The following is a 16,922-nucleotide window of genomic DNA, read 5'->3' as shown; positions in this document are numbered from 1 at the left end:
TGGAGATTGCACTGTACAAAACTGCACTGTAAAATCTCTGGATTCAACCCACATATTCGATCTGTCACCAAATCATGTTGATTCAACCTTCACTACATCGCTAAAATCCACCCTTTCCTCTCCATCCAAACTGCCATCATGTTAATTCAAGCACTTTTCTTATCCTGCCTTGACTGCAGCATCAGCTTCCTTGCTGACCTCTCTGCCTCCTGTCTCTCAATCAATCAATCAATCATATTTATTGAGCACTTACTGTGTGCAGAGCACTGTACTAAGCGCTTGGGAAGTACAAGTTGGCAACATATAGAGACAGTCCCTACTCAACAGTGGGCTCCCACTTCAGTCCCTACTTCGCTCTGCTGCCTGGATCATTTTGCTATAAAACTATTCAGTCCATGTTCTCCACTCCTCAAGAACCTCCAGTGATGGCTCACGGCCCTCTGCATCAACCAGAAATTCCTTACCATTGGCTCATTACTGGGGGATTCAGGGAGGGGCTTTTGAGGATAGGGAACATGTGAGCAGATTTGAAAGTGGTAGGGAAGGAGTCAGTGGAGAGTGAACAGTTGAAGATGGCAGACAGGGAGGGAAGAAGGGAGAAGGCAAGTGCTTTGATAAGGTGCAGATGAATAAGGTTCATTCATTCGTATTTTTGAGTGCTTACTGTGTGCAAAACACTGTGCTAAGCACTTGGGAGAGTAAAATATAACAACAGACACATTCCCTGACCACAGTGAGCTCACAGTCTAGAGGGGGAGGCAGACATTAATTTAAATAAATAAGTAAATAAATAAATTACAGATCTATACAGATATATTCATATGTGCTGTGGGGATGGGAGGGATGATGAATGAAAGAGCAAGTAAGAGCAGCACAGAAGGGAGTGGGAGAAGATGAGAGGAGGGCTAAGTTAGGGAAAACTTCTTGGAGGAAGAATGCCTTCAAAAAGGCTTTGAGGTTGGGGAGAGCACTTTGCACATAGTAAGCGCTTAATAAATGCCATCATCATTATTATTATCTGTCTGCTATGAGGAGGGAGGGCATTCCAGGATGTGGGCGAGAGGTCATCGGTAAGATAGGTGAGATCGAGGTACAGTGCAAAGGTTAGCATGAGGTCAGAGGTCAGAGGCATATTGAAGGGAGTGGAATTTTGAGAGGATGTTGGCAGCGCTCCTGTTGCAATACTGCTGGAAAAGATGGGAGAGTTAAAAAAGGAGCAGGAGGAGGGAGGGACTGGCAAGGAGTGTTGGAGATTTAGGGAGATCAGACCTGACGTTAAGCACTTAGTACGTGTCAAGCACTGTTCTAAGAGCTAGGGGAGAGACAAGTTGATCAGGCCAGACACAGTCCCTGTCCCACCTTGGGGCTCGCAGTCTAAGTAGGAGGGAGAACAGGCATTGAATCCCCATTTTACAGATGAGGAAACAGGCACAGAGAAGTTAAATGACTTCCCCAAGATTACACAACAGAAAAAGGGCAGAGCAGAATTAGAACCCAGGTCCTCTGGCTCCCAAACCTGCACTCTTCCCACCAGGCTACACTTCCCTTCATCATGACCATACTGACATGATTCACTGACTGCCCCAAGCTCACCAAATGCCCCGGCCCAGTTCTTTCCATCTGAGCTGCTGCAGTACGCAAATGGAGGAAAAGCGCTTTACCTTATTGCTAAGGTTCACGTTGGCATTTCTGGTGAGGAGTAGGGACACCATGTCCACATGACCCTCCTGGGCCGCGAGGTGGACCGAAGCAATCCCTTGTCTGGTAACCGCATTTGCGTCTGCTCCGTATTCCAGCAGTGTTGTTGCTATGTCCATCTGGTTTTTCTTGGCAGCTATGTGCAGTGGTGTGTAACCATTCTGTGGACACAAAGCGCTTAGTTACATGGGTAAGGACTCCAAAGCTGAATGACCTGTATTTTAGTTTCTTACAATACTCAACCATTCCTCGAGCCACCATTCACCCTAGCAACAAAAAACAACACATTTCCCTGTGATTATCTATCTGTAAGACTCTGTGAGATGGAGATGTGCCTACATTCCTTGAGGCCATACTTGGGAATGCTTTTGAAAGATATCCTTGTCTTCTTGAGAAGCAGCATGGCTCAGTGGAAAGAGCATGGGCTCGGGAGTCAGAGGTCTTTTGACCAGAGGACGTGGATTCTAATCCCTGCTCTGCCACTTGTCTGCTGTGTGACCTTGGGCAAGTCACTTAACTTCTCTGTGCCTCAGTTCCCTCATCTGTAAAATGGGGATTAAGACTGTGAGCCCCATGTGGGACAACCTGATTACCTTGTATCTACCCCAGTGCTTAGAACAGTGCTTGGCACATAGTAAGCACTTAACAAATACCACCATTATTATTATTATTATTATTATTAGTTAGGAGATACTTGACAAATATTGTTTTTTTTCTACAGATTATTGTTATCCACATAGGGCATATGGATGATCGGGCCTAGGTGGGTTTGAAACAAAAACTTAAAGAGTCACTTGGTTTTCTCCTGTTTTCCTTCCCCCTTAGACTGAGAGTCCCACACGGGGCAGGTTCTGTGTTCAACTGGATTATCTTGTTTCTATCCCAGTGCTTTGCACAGTGCTTGGCAACTAGTAAACTCTTTATAAATATTAATCATCCTTTCCCTTTCTGAATCTCTGGATACCTTTCTGTGTTAGTGGATAGAGGATGGGCCTGGGAGTCTGAAGGACCTAATCCCAGCTCTGCCACATGTCTGCTGTGTGACCTTGGACAAGTCACTTCACTTCTTTAGGCCTCAGCTACTTCATCTGGAAAATGGGGATAAAGACTGTGAGCTCTATGTCGGGCAGGGACTGTGTTAAACAAAGTTACCCTGTATCTACCTTAGCACTTAGTACAGTCTCTGGTACATAATAAGCGCTTAACAAACACCATCATCACTATTATGATTATTATTTGATGAAAACTGCTGAAGCCTAGATATATAAACTCAATTTGTTTCATAACTTTAGAAATGGATGATTCCCTCTCTTTTAGCAGGAAGAAGTCTAGACTGTAAGCTCCTTGTGGGCAGGGAACATGTCTATCATCTCTGTTGTATTGTACTCTCCCAAGTGCTTAGTAAAGTGCTCTGTACACAGTAAGTGCTCAAATACCACTGACTGATTGATATGGAGGTTGAAATGTCAAACACCTGTGCAAATGTCCTTGTGAAAAATCGGTATGGCTTGTAGGCTTGAAAAAAATTGTCAAATACCAACTAGAGCAGGTCTTCTGATCTTAAAGAAGGCAGATATGATTTAGAAACCAGAGTCCCTGGGCAAGAGGGAAAGATTTAGTGAAACAGATTTTATTGCCATTGTGGCCAAGTAGCATTTGAAGCCAAATCTGTTCGTTTTAATGAGATACAAATATCCACACTTAATAAGCATCTATTGCCAACTTGTACTTCCCAAGCACTTAGTACAGTGTTCTACAGACAGTAAGCGCTCAATAAATACGATTGAATGAATGAATGAATCCAGCAGAGAGGCAAGACAGTAGTGAGCTGAAGAAGAAATGTGTGTTTAACTAATAGGCACCTCCAAATTTCCTTGTTATCAGGAATCTAGGAGCAGTTATTAAAAAAAGGGCAGTATATTGATTTCTAAATAATAACTTTCTCTGGGATTTCTATTTTTAAAATTATTTTTGTATGGTTTTTACCATAAAACAGTTCTGAAAGTTTGGGGTAACAGTTAGAAATTTACAATTTATTTGCAAGGTTAATTTGGAAATATTTTGAATTGAAACAAAAACACTTGCTCCCCAAAGTCACCTCTCCACCTTCTCCATGCCCCCCTCTCTCAACCCTCTCTGCTGCTTTCCCAACCTTCCCAGCAGTATCTTCAGATAAGATCTCTTCCTTCCCCTCAAGTGCCACCCCATCCATCTCATCTTTGGACCCCATTTCTTCTCATCTTATGAAAACTCTCACCACTTCCCTCCTCCCTTCCTTAACCTCCATCTTCAACCATTCACTCTTCACTGGTTCCTTCCCCTCTGCCTTCAAACATGCCCATGTCTCCCCCATCCTAAAAAAACCCTCTCTTGACCTCACTGCCCCTTCTAGTTATCACCCTATCTACCTCCTACCCTTCCTTTCCAAACTCCTAGAATGAGTCGTCTACACTCGCTACCTCGAATTCCTCAACTCCAACTCTCTCCTAGACCCTCTCCAATCCGGCTTTTGTCCCCTTCACTCCACCAAAACTGCTCTCTCAAAGGTCACCAATGACCTCCTTCTTGCCAAATCAAATGGCTCCCACTCCATCCTAATCCTTCTCGACCTCTCAGCTGCCTTTGACACTGTAGACCATTCCTTACTCCTCAACATGATAACCAACCTTGACTTCACAGACTCTGTCCAATCCTGGGTCTCCTCTTATCTCTCTGGCTGTTCATTCTCAGGCTCCTTCGCGGGCTCCTCCTCCCCCTCCCATCCGCTTACTGTAGGGGTTTCTCAAGGGTCAATTCTTGATCCCCTTTTGTTCTCCATCTATACTCACTCCCTTGGTGAACTCATTCGCTCACATGGCTTCAACTATCATATCTATGCTGATGACACCCAAATCTACATCTCCACCCCTGTTCTCTCTCCCCCCCTCCAGGCTCGTATCTCCTCCTGCCTTCAGGACATCTCCATCTGGATGTCTTCCCGCCATCTAAAACTCAACATGTCCAAGACTGAGCTCTTTCTCTTCCCTCCCAAACCCCGTCCTCTCCCTGACTTTCCCGTCACTGTGGATGGCACTCCCATCCTTCCCGTCTCACAAGCCCACAATCTTGGTGTCATCCTTGGCTCCGCTCTCTCGCTCACCCCACACATCCAATCCATCACCAAAACCTTCCAGTCTCACCTCCACAACATCGCCAAGATCCACCTTTTCCTCTCCATCCAAACCGCTACCTTGCTGGTTCAATCTCTTGTCCTATCCCGACTGGATTACTGCATCAGCCTCCTTTCTAATCTCCCATCCTCCTGTCTCTCTCGGCTTCAGTCTAGACTTCATTCTTCTGCCTGGATTATCTTTGTACAGAAACACTCTGGGCATATCACTACACTCCTCAAAAATCTCCAATGATTGTCTAACAACCTTCGAATCAAGCAAAAACTCCTCCCTCTCGGTTTCAAAGCTCTCTATCACCTCGCTCCCTCCTACCTCACCTCCCTTCTCGCCTTCTACAGCCCAGCTCACACACTCTGCTCCTCTGCCGCTAACCTCCTCACTGTGTCTCTTTCTCGCCTGTCCCACTGTCGACCCCTGGCCCACATCCCACCTCTGATCTGGAATGCCCTCCCTCCACACATCCGCCAAACTAGCTCTCTTCCTCCTCTCAAAGCCGTACTGAGAGCTCACCACCTCCAGGAGGCCTTCCCAAATTGAGCCCCCCCTTTTTTCCTCTCCTCTTCTGCCTCCCCTCTTCATCACCCCCTTCTCTCCCTCTACCCTACCCCTTCCCCTCTCCACAGCACTTGTGTATATTTGCAAATATTTATTACTCTATTTATTTTATTAATGTTATGCATATAGCTATAATTCTATTTATTCTGATGGTATTGACACCTGTCTACTTGTTTTGTTTCATTGTCTGTCTCCCCCTTCTAGATTTTGAGCCCATTGTTGGGTAGGGACTGTCTCTCTTTATTGCTGAATTGTACTTCCCAAGTGCTTAGTACAGTGCTCTGCACACAGTAAATGCTCAACAAATAAGATTGAATGAATGATCTGTCACATTCCCAAAAGATTAATTTTTTAGAGCTATGATGTGGGTAGATGGAATGTTACTGGAAGAGGGGTGAGAGAAAGGGAAGAATTTCAGGATACAAACTAAGATCCATGGCCAGAATTTAGCTATCAGGAACTGGATCGTCGCCATTCAGTTCCCAGATTTACTGACCTTTATTGACAGTGCCGGGGGGAATTTTTGTGCACAGGCTACAAAGGCACAAATCCAAGGCATCTTCTTATGGGTATTTCAAATCATTTGCACTTTCTGGCTTGATGACAAGTCCTACTGAATAAACAACCTCTGTAAGGGGCTCTGTGGATTGGAGATTGCTCCTTTTAAAGTGGAAATGAAACGGGTAGCCTCTCATGAAACCTATCCTTCTCTCAGGAGGGGCTGAAGGGTTGAAATTCTCCAGGAAAACAGGACAGCTACATGCTATTTTTAGTTGTGACCTATTCCCACAGCACAGCTGAGGCTGTCCTGGGCAGCACGAGGCTGCCTGTTGTGATGCACATTTCCTGCCTGGGGTTCTGAGTGGTATCAAATGTGGTGATTTTGGACAAGCACTTGATCAGGGGAAAGGAGGCCCAGTCCCCCTACAGGCAATGGAGAGGTACTGTAAAATCTAATAATATTAATAATAACATTATTGATAATGGTAATGGTATTTGTTAAGCGCTTACTATGTGTCAAGCACTGTTCTAAGCACTGGAGTAGAGACAAAGTAATCAGGTTGTCCAAAGGGGGGCTCACAGTCTTCATCCCCATTTTACCAATGAGGTAGCTGAGGCGTAACTGAGGCACAGAGAATAATAATAATGGTGGCATTCGTTAAGCGCTTACTATGTGCCAAGCACTGTTCTAAGTGCTGGAGTAGATATAAGGTAATCAGGTTGTCCCACGTGGGGCTCACAGTCTCCATCTCCATTTTACAGATGAGGGAACTGAGGCCCAGAGAAGTGAAAAGACTTGCCCAAGATCACACAGCAGACAAGTAGCTGAGCCGGGATTAGAACCCACGACCTCTGGCTCCCCAGACCGTGCTCCTTCCACTGAGCCACACTGCTTCTCTACGTCAAGTTAAGAGAAGTTAAGAGAAGTTAAATGGCTTGCCCAACAACACACCAGCAGAGAACAAATGGACCAACCCTTGCTGTTAGTAAAATAACTATCCATGTTCAGAACCAGCAGAACAAATGAAACATCTTTTTATGGTATTTGTTAAGCATTTATTATGAACTGTGCACTGTACTGTGCACTACGGTAATATAAACTAATCAGGTTGGTCACAGTTTATGTCCCACATGGGGCTCACAGTCTTAAGTCCCAATTTACAGATGAGGTAACTGAAGAACAGAGAAGTTAAGTGACTTGCCCAGCAAGGTCACACAGCAGACAGGTGGAGGAGCCAGGTTTAGAACCCACATCCTCTGATTTCCAGGCCTGTGCTCTTTCCAGCAGGCCACATGGCTTCTCTAAGGTTAATCTATTAATCTATTAATAAGTTGCCTGCCAAAAGGTCCCACTGCCACAAAACTAGTAGCTAGTGATGAAGGGAACTGGATAGTCATTTGTAAGACAACTGCTGCCCTGGTCAGAGCTGCCTTCTCTGCTCTTGGCTCTGGTGGAGTCAACTGCCAGCACCTGGAATAATAATAATAATAATAATAATAATAATAATAATAATAATAATAATAATAATAATAGTATTTGTTAAGCACTTACTATGTGCCCAGCACCAAACGCTGCAGGGAATACAAGCAAATCAGATTGAGCACAACCCCTGTCCCACATCAAGCTCACAGCCTTAATCCCCATTTTACAGGTGAGGTAACTGAGGCACAAAGAAGTGAAATGCCTTGCCCAAGGATACTCAGCAGACAAGTGGCAGAGCCGGGATTAAAACCCATGACCTTCTGACTCCCAGGCCCGTGCTCTATCCACAAGGACATGATGCTTTTCAAGAAAGTTATGAGGATCCCATTTCCATACAAGCTGCAGCTCATCTGAGTTAAACTGTAAACTCCTTGCAAGTGGGGAACATATCAACAGATTTTATTGCATTATACTCTCCCAAGAGCTTAGTATAGTGCTCTGCACAGCAAGCACTCAATAAATATGACTGATTGATTGACTGGTGGGCTTCAAGGGATTCTACTGGATGATGATAGTGGTATTTGTTAAATGATTACTATATGTCAGGCACTGTTCTAAGCGCTGGGGTGGATTTAAGATAATAAGGTTGGACACAGTCCCTGTCCCATATGGGGCTCACAGTCTATGTAGGAGGGAGTAAGATTGAATCTCCATTCTACAGGTGAGGAAACTGAGGCACAGAGAATTGAAGTGACTTGCCCAAGATCCCATAGCAGAGAAGTGGTAGAGCCGCTAGGTCAAGCTGCTTCTCATATTCACACTGTAGTGAGAATATGTGGGTGGGAGACAGAACTCCAGATGGGCTCCCTCTTAATGAGAAGTAATGTGGCCTATTGAATAGAACATGGGTCTGGGAGTCGGAAGGACCTGGATTCAAATTCCGGCTCTGCGCCGAGTCTGCTGTGTGACCTTGGCCAAGTTATTTCACTTCTCTGGGCCTCAGTTCCCTCATCTGTAAAATGGGGATTAAGAGTGTAAGCCCCATGTGGGGCATGGAATGTGTCCAACCTAATTAGCTTTCATCTACCTCAGCACTCAGTATAGTGCCTGGCACAGAGTAATCACTTAACAAGTACTATGAAAAAAAAGTGCTTGGAAGCCTTTGGCTAGAGGTGCCAATGTCCACTGCTTAGCAGGGGGTCTTCCATTCATCAGATGCACTCAGTGCCCACAATGAACAATAGAAAAAAAAATCTTAGGACTGGATTTAATCATGCTGGAAAGAAGGACACACAGTGTAGTGCTTACTGAGGTAATTTTGGCTGGGAAATAATTCTCACTAGTCTAAAAGACTGATAAATTCATTGCCTGCCCAAATCCCAATGAGCAACTCACTATCGCTTTCTCCCTGCCATCCTTGAATTCCTGCCTAAAAGTGGGGGCTTAGTCTACAGCGAGGAACATTCTGTGTAAAATAATTTTGGTCAGATTGGTGGGGAAATGTGGCCAGCTTTCCCAGGCCTTACTTTTGGCTTTTTAAACACCAACTATAATTTGGTTGCCAAGGGATCAAAGTATGTGTCAGGGAGAAAAGTCACCGAGAGCACTTAAGGAGAAGATGAGTGAAGGAAATGGAAATTGATGAAGAAACTGATATTGGGACTCAGCAGGGAGTGGATTATAGAGGAGAAGCAGCAGAAGTATTGCTGCTTCTTAAGAAATAACCAACAAGGGTGTAAGCCTATTAGAGGGAATCTAGCATGTCTCATCTCTCCCAGGATGTAGCAATACTGTGCCAGTGACCCCAATAATACTTTTTCTACAACCCAATAGCTTTGCATAGGATGAACACTTATGAGAAGAGGTACAACTATCTCAGTTAATAATAATGATAATAACAATAATAATAATGGTATAATTGTGGCATTTGTTAAGGGCTTACTATGTGCCACGCACTGTACTGAGCACTGGGGAAGAAACAAGATAATTAGGTCAGACACAATATTTGTCACACATGGGGTTCACAATCTAAGTAAGAGGGAGAACAGGTGTTGAATCCCCATTTTATAGATTTGGAAACTGAGAAGTTTAAGTGACTTGCCCAAGGTCATACAGCAGATATGTGGCAGAGGCAGGATTAGAACCAAGGTCCTCTGACTCTCAGTCCCATGCCCTTTCCACTAGGCCACACAGCTTCAATTTTTGCTGTTGGTTGCTACAGAAGGTCATGGTGGCTCAACTGTTGACAGATGTGGCCTTGCACATGATTTTCTTAGGCTGAATTTACTGTGGGAATAAGGATTCATCAGCCAACAAAACAACATCTGTACAGTGTGTGCCTATTACTAATTTCAGTGACAATTAGTGTCCAACTCTGTTTCCATAGTACACTTCCTGTAAAATCCATTTTACAGAGTCTGGTTTGATGAATTCCAACCCCGGAGGAAAAATTGCCATCAGCTGACAACTGTTGTACTGTTTGGTAGTTTCTTTGCTTCAGTGGATGAGGTAAACTGGTATTTTACTTGTTGTTCAATGCTTTTTTAATTCAAAAATTCTTATTACTAGCTGTACCTAGAGTGTTGCCTCTCATGGGAAGACCATGAATAGATGATTTCATATTTACTGAATTTTCACAATGTGCTGGATGCCAAAAAGAAGAAGTAATAAAACAGAGGAGTTTTGCCCAGCCAGAGTTGAAAATCTAGAGAAAGAATGTGGGAAATAAACAACTCACAACATGTGATTTTTCACTTTTTATGTTTTCCAAAATACTAGTTTACCAAAATCTATGGGAGGGCTTTAAGCATACAAAATCATCCAGCGGTATTTACTGAGTGCTTACTATGTGTAGGGCACTGTACTAAGCATTTGTATTAAACATCAGTATAACTCAGTAGGGAGACTTGAGAATTTTCAATCAGGGATCAATGGTAATGTTATATCTAACAGCATAATCAAAGATGGAAACAGACATTTGGCTTTGACTTGAAGACTACCCTGATGCTTCTGTGAAGGCTATTTGGTGTTGGGGTGAACAAGATAGACTGGAAAATTTCAGAACATTCTTCTTCTTGTTATTAATGCTATTATTGTCATTATAATTCATGATTGTTATGACATAATTGATAATTATTAATAATGAGAATAATAGTAATGACATTCTTTAGGCAATTTTCTCTGTGGCAAGCACTGTACTAAGCACTATGGTAGATTAAAGAATATCACGTCCGACCATCTCAGATTTACATTAAGTTCACAGGCTAATTAGGAGGGAGAGGCTAAGTAGGAGGCATTTGTTAAGAGCTTACTATGTGCCAAGCACTGTTCTAAGCACTGGGGTAGATATAGGGTAATCAGGTTCTCCCATGTGGGGCTCACACTTTTAATCCCCATTTCCCAGATGAGGTAACTGAGGCACAGAGAAGTTAAGTGACTTGCCCAAGGTCACACAGCAGGCAAGTGGTGGAGGTGGGATTAGAACCCACATCCTCTGACTTCCAAACCTGTTCTCGTTCCACTAAGCCATGTCGCTTCTGTTCCATTTTGCAGATGAAGAAACTGAGGTCACAGAGCAGACAAGCAGTGGAGCTGGGATTCAAACACAGATCCCCCGCTTCCCCGGCCCACGTTCTCTCCACCAGGCCATGCTGCTTCTCTCTCATTGTTGGAGAGAGTCCTTGCAAGGCAGAAGATAGCTGTCTTTATATTTCAGCTATTCCTTGGCAAGTTTGTCTTGAATCGCAAAGGTTTTGTGAGATGTCTGTCTTCTCTTCATTCATCAGAAATTTTTGCTCTGTTGGGCAGTTCCATCTTTTAGTTTACTATCCCTGGACCTCACCCCTGCTCTCCGGTGGCCCGAGGGGCTTTAAAAGCAGATGCCCAAATTTCCAGAGCTGCTTCAGTGGGAGTGAGGTTCTAACTGAGGGGGGGTTCAGCAAGGAGGAAAGGTGAGAGAGGAAATGATTAGCAACAGAAATTTGAGAGATTAATGAGGTCTTGAGTCAGTTAGTATATATACCTTTGCAGCCGCGTGAGGGGAAGCTCCTTGATCCAAGAGTAGAAGGGCCACTTTCTGGTTATCATAGTGGGCGGCTACATGCAGTGGAGTTAATCCACTCTGAAAATACGTGCAGAAATAATGACCAGGGTTATAACGTTCTTTACATTCCAGTCACGGTTTTAGACAAGGAAATTAGACATTGTGTTCAAGTAAACTGACCCCTTAAGCGTGAGGTTATATGACACTGAAGCCATTACATACACCTCTTCTTTGTCCATGGATTCTTGATCTTCGTAGGATCTAAATATGCTTTAATGTCTGATGATGGCCATCTGGGTCATTGTGGTATTGCATTTTAGCAAGTGATTTTGTGACTATTAGTACACGGGAATTGGCATCCTGTAAGAGGACTGCTTCTTCCGTCTTACCTTTCCAGCAGCATCTGGGGATGCACTTTTCTGAAGGAGGAGGTTGGCTACTTCAATTTTTCCATACTTGGCCGCCACATGAAGTGGGGTAAACCCTTTCTGTAAAAGAAAATGTCAATATGATGAGCCCCACAGGATGATGCAAAATAAGCTCAGTTGTTCTAGAGCACGTGTTTTCATTAGGCGCTTTTGGATTGGAGGCTGGGGGGAATTAGGGGACGTTCTTCCAACAACAGGTCAATCTAGATGGAGCATGGTATCATAGTAGGAGAAACAGCACATGAGCAGGATGTTGGTCCAGCCAAGCTTCATAAAGTGCAATTTTTCCTTAAATGGGTTCTTCAAAAACACAACCCTCATGGTATAGGGGAATTTAGTGTGCCTGCAATCTGTAACCCATTAGAGGCCCCAGAATTTCATTACTAATATTATTATTATTACTACTACTATTATTATTAATAGAAATACTGATAATAGTATATTTGTTAAGCACTCACTGTGTGCCAAGCACCATACTAAGCACTGGAGTAGGCACAAATAATCAGGTTCACAGTCTAAGTAAGAGGAAGAACAGGTGTATTGAATCCCTATTTTGCAGATGAGGGATCTGAGGCACAAAAGAGTTAAGTGACTTGCCCAAGGTCACCCAGCCGGTAAGTGGCAGAGCCAGGGTTAGAACCCAGGTCCTCTGACTCCCAAGAGATCAGCCCCTATTTCCTAGCCCAGTCCTTCCACCTCTGTCCATGTAGTCTCCAGATTGTCCCATCCTTCTTGAAAAAACTTGATCTCACTATTGAGTACCCACAGGTTGTCGCTTACTGAATCAAGCCCAGGCTAAGATGCCCAAACCTTTTGGGTGGTCCCAAAATGGACCCAACCTCACAGGAGGTCTTTGACCCAGATGACCTGGGATCAGGCACAGTTCTCTGCACATAGGAAGTGCTTAGTTACTGTAAACTCACTGAGGGCAGGAAACATAATAATAATGATACTTGTTAAGCACTTACTATGTGCCAAGCACTGTTCTAAGCACTGGGGTAGATACAAGTTAATCAAGTTGAACACAGTCCCTGTTCCACATTGGGTTCACACTTTTTTCATTTTTCACAGATGAGGTAACTGAGGCACAGAGAAGTTAAGTGACTTGCCCAAGATCACACAGCAGACCAACGGTGGAGCCAGGGAACATTAGAGAAGCGGAACGGCCTAGTTGAGAGAGCGTGGGCCTGGGAGTCAGAAGGACCTGGTTTCTAATCCCTACTCTTCCCCAATTAAAATTTCCAAACCCAAGTCACATCAAAACATCAGCCACCTCTAGCACTTAAATATTCATTTATTCTTTTACACCCCCCCTCAACACTTTTGCATATATGTATAATCAATTGCTCTGTTAATTTGTTCTGATTACTCTACTTAATAAGTATTTGTTAAGCACTTACTAAGTGCCAAGCACTATACTAAGCATTGAGGTGGATACAAGCAAATTGAGTTGGACAGAGTCCCTGCTGCACATGGAGCTCACAGTCTTCATCCTCATTTTACAGATGAGGTAACTGAGGTACAGAGACATGAAGTGACTTGCCCAAGGTCACACAACAGACAAGTGGGTGAGCCAGGATTGTGTCTCCCCCATTAGACTGTAAAGCACCTGTCTGCAGGCACCTCGTTCTTCTGCTGTACTTGCTCAACTACTTAATACAGTACAATCTTATTAAATTGATCTAGACTGTAAGCTCGTGGTGGGCAGAGAATGTGTCTTCCAACTTCTGCTGCATTGTACTCCCCCAAGTGCTTACTACAATGCTCTGTGCCATATGTGCTCAATTAATATCTTTGATTGATTGATTTCAATGACTCAGTGGGTACTCAGTAGAAACTATTATTACTACTACTATCACCATTCAGCCAATAAAATCATAATTATCCCCTAAATGACCAAGCTCTTGTACTGACTTACATGGAGCAATTCATAATTTCTCTTGGAATGATTCCAATCAATCCAAATCATAGTCCCATTTGGGCTCCAAAGATAGTTTTATAAAGTACCTGCAGTGTAACTAGCTCCAACTTCCATGTGCAAGGCATAAGAAGTTACTTTTTAATTTTTTATGGTATTTTTTAAGCACTTACTATGTGCCAGGCACTGTACTAAGTGCTGGGGTTGATACAATGTGGGCACACTCCCTGGCCCACATGGGAATCATAGCCTTAATCCTCATTTTACCAATGAGGTAACTGAGATACCAAAAAGTTACTTGACTTGGCCAAGCTCACACAGCAGGTTAGTGGCAAAGTCAGGATTAGAACCCGAGACCTCTGACTCCCAGGCCTGTGCTCTTTTCACTAGGCTATTTTGCTGTGCCTTTGGAGTTAGTCCAAATGTACAAGATCATAGTTGGGATTGAAATTAAAGTCTGCTTGGTCTTAATATCTGTGCTCAACTTTTAATGTTATACAACCTAGGGCAAGTTCCCTTGCTGATCTAACGCAGTCCATAAATAGGTTCCAAGGTTAGAAGCAGTATGACCTAGTTGACAGAACACTGGCCTGGGAGTCGGAAGGACCTGTTTTCTAATCCCGGCTCTGCCCCTTGTCTGTTGTGTGACTTTAGGCAAATCACGTAACTTCTTTATGCCTAAATGATCTTATCTGTAAAATGACATGGACATGGACTGTGTTCAATATGATTACCTTATATCTACCAGAGCACTTAGTACAGTGCCTGGCACATAAGCGCTTAACAAGCACCATTTAAAAAAAAAAGGTGCCACATCCCTCTGCTTGTTCCTATAGAAATCTCTATCAAGCAATCTGTGCCCCATGCTTAACTTCTGCAAGAGAAAACTTACTGAGTGCACCATCTTTAAATTCTACAAAATTATAGATATTCCGAGCAATTGATCAGGGGCTCCGCAAAAATCAGTATACCTCTCTCATAATAAAGCAAGAATAGAAGTCAGAGGACCTGAGTTCTAACCCCAGTTCCACTCTTTGTCTGCTGTGTGACTTTGGGTGAATCACTTAACTTCTCTGTGCTTCAGCTACCTTGGCTGTAAAATGGGGAATAATACCATGTCCAACCTGATTACCTTGCGTCTAGCCTAGTGCTGAATACAGTGCCTGGTACAGAGTAAGTGCTTAATAGCATAAAAAAAATAGAAGAATGGCATAGAAACCCAAAGCACCCCTTTTATCATTGTTATGGAAAATTAATATTTCCCAAGTTTTCAGTACATTATGCAACCTCTGACCTTTTAGGTGTCCGAGGAGAATAAATATAAATGGCAAATTGGGGGATTCACTTCCTTACCTTTGTCGTTATGGCTAGAGAGGCCCCATGCTCCAGAAGAACCGAAGCTACATCTTCGTGTCCCTCCCGCGCGGAAAGGTGAAGTGGAGTGTACCCAGAAGAAGTGGCTGCATCTGGGGATGCTCCTTGCTGTAGCAGCTGCTGGACTATCTCAGCTTTCCCCAGCCGTGCCGAAATATGCAGCGGTGTTTGGTCATCCTAGACAGCAGAATAGAGAGACAGAGGATGACTGAGTTACCAGGTGATGGCCCTACACCGAACACAGTTGTGAGAAGCTTCTGGCCTGTCATGTTCCCTGGGGTTCTTAGGCTACATCAGATGTTTCAGACTGATGTTTCCCAAGATCCTACGCTTCTCCAGGTTCAGCTGAAAAGAGCTGATGGTGGAGGAAGTGAGGTCCTAATGCACCCTGGCCATCCAGCCTAACTGACTTTGGCCATGAGAACCCTAGAGCACTTTTCTTCCTGCCTTTGGCCCCTTAAGAATCCACCTGATGGCGGAACTGATCGCATGAACAGAAATTATTCTGTTTCCCTTCTGAGGAAGAAGCATGAACATTATGTTTTTTATTTGCTGCCTTCCCTTCTAGTCTTTTCCTCTTTTATTTCCTCCTTCATCAATTTTCTCTAGGTTCACGCGTAAAATACTACTTAAATATAAGCATGATATTCTTTTCCCACTCTATTTCTTCAAGAAAAATGAAGACAAAGTGAGTACTTTGTTATTAAAAAAAAAGAAGAGAACAGACCAAAGAACTGTGGGCGGGTAGCGTGTCAGGCAGTTAAGTTTTGATGATATCAAAACCCAGTACAGATAGGATAGACATACCTTTGCTTTTGCTTCCACCTGGGCTCCATTTTGTACCAGGTATCGCACAACGTCTGCTTGGCCGGCTCTGGCTGCCATATGAAGTGCAGTTTCTCCTCTCTGGCATAAAGCAGAAAAGGCAGATCATTGACAATGGTTCCATAGGACAGTGGCCTTTTGTAAGTGCACTAAAACCATGAGTCAGTTTGAAGCAATCATACTACAAGTATTCCTTAGTATTTCCATATGGTGGAATCTTGCCTCTGGCCTAGAACATCTTCCCTCTTTGTATCTGAAAGATGATTACTCTCCCCATCTTCAAAGCTTTATTGAAGGTACATCTCCTCCAAGAGGCCTTCCCTAAGCCCTCATTTTCTCTTCTCCCACTCCTTCTGCATTGTCCTGACCTGTTCCCTTTATTCACACACTCCTCCCCAAGACCTGAAGTATATATCTGGAATATATTTATTCATATGAATGCCTTTCTCCCCTCCAGATTGTAAATTCACTGTGGGTAGAGAATGTGTCTACCAACTCTGTTATATTGTTAGATTGTACTCTCCCAATGGCTCAATACAGTGATCTGCACACAGTAAGCACTCAATAAACATGACTGATTGATTAGTGGATGGAATGTGGAAATCAATTCGAGGTCTCTCAGGAAGCAATTAATTTCAGGGTTGGTTTCTAATCTGATGATGCTGTGTGTGTGTGTGTGTGTGTGTGTGTGTGTGTATGTGTGTGTGATTTCAGAAAAAAATGTGTTTTACTGCACTGATCGAAGAGCTTGCTCATGATGTCATTTCCTCTGAAATACTTAGAATCACTGAAGATGTTAGCACATTCACCCACAGAGATCATCTCTGAAATCCTGGTACTGCCTTGCAGGGAAAATACAATTACTTTAAATGACATAAACCCTAGGTTAAATAGGTATACCATAAAAGAACTAAAGAGTCAAAGGGGATTTTAGAAAATCATTTGTGCTTTGTTGGATCACTGGAAGCATGCACTCTTCAAACTTGGG

The 16,922-nt window shown here is 43.5% G+C and overlaps 1 protein-coding gene across 23 annotated transcripts in view; it reads right to left on the bottom strand.

Moving 5' to 3' along the window:
- Positions 1-16,922, bottom strand: part of ANK3 (ankyrin 3) — a 710,530-nt gene that overhangs the window by 127,130 nt on the left and 566,478 nt on the right. For 20 of the 23 annotated variants that reach the window (XM_038743727.1, XM_038743734.1, XM_038743724.1 and 17 more), the window contains 5 exons: positions 15,917-16,015; positions 15,089-15,286; positions 11,779-11,877; positions 11,369-11,467; positions 1,662-1,859 (listed from right to left, as the gene is read on the bottom strand). In XM_038743727.1, coding sequence (XP_038599655.1) covers positions 1,662-1,859; positions 11,369-11,467; positions 11,779-11,877; positions 15,089-15,286; positions 15,917-16,015 — 693 coding nt within the window. The remainder of the gene's footprint in view (positions 1-1,661; positions 1,860-11,368; positions 11,468-11,778; positions 11,878-15,088; positions 15,287-15,916; positions 16,016-16,922) is intronic. The other 3 variants (XM_038743743.1, XM_038743745.1, XM_038743746.1) reach the window with 1 other exon arrangement.

This window comes from Tachyglossus aculeatus, chromosome 3 (assembly GCF_015852505.1).
Source record: "Tachyglossus aculeatus isolate mTacAcu1 chromosome 3, mTacAcu1.pri, whole genome shotgun sequence".
In the NCBI taxonomy this organism is placed as follows: domain Eukaryota; kingdom Metazoa; phylum Chordata; class Mammalia; order Monotremata; family Tachyglossidae; genus Tachyglossus; species Tachyglossus aculeatus.
The sequence above is the reverse complement of the archived record's forward strand: the minus strand, read 5'-3'. Positions and strand labels throughout refer to the sequence as shown.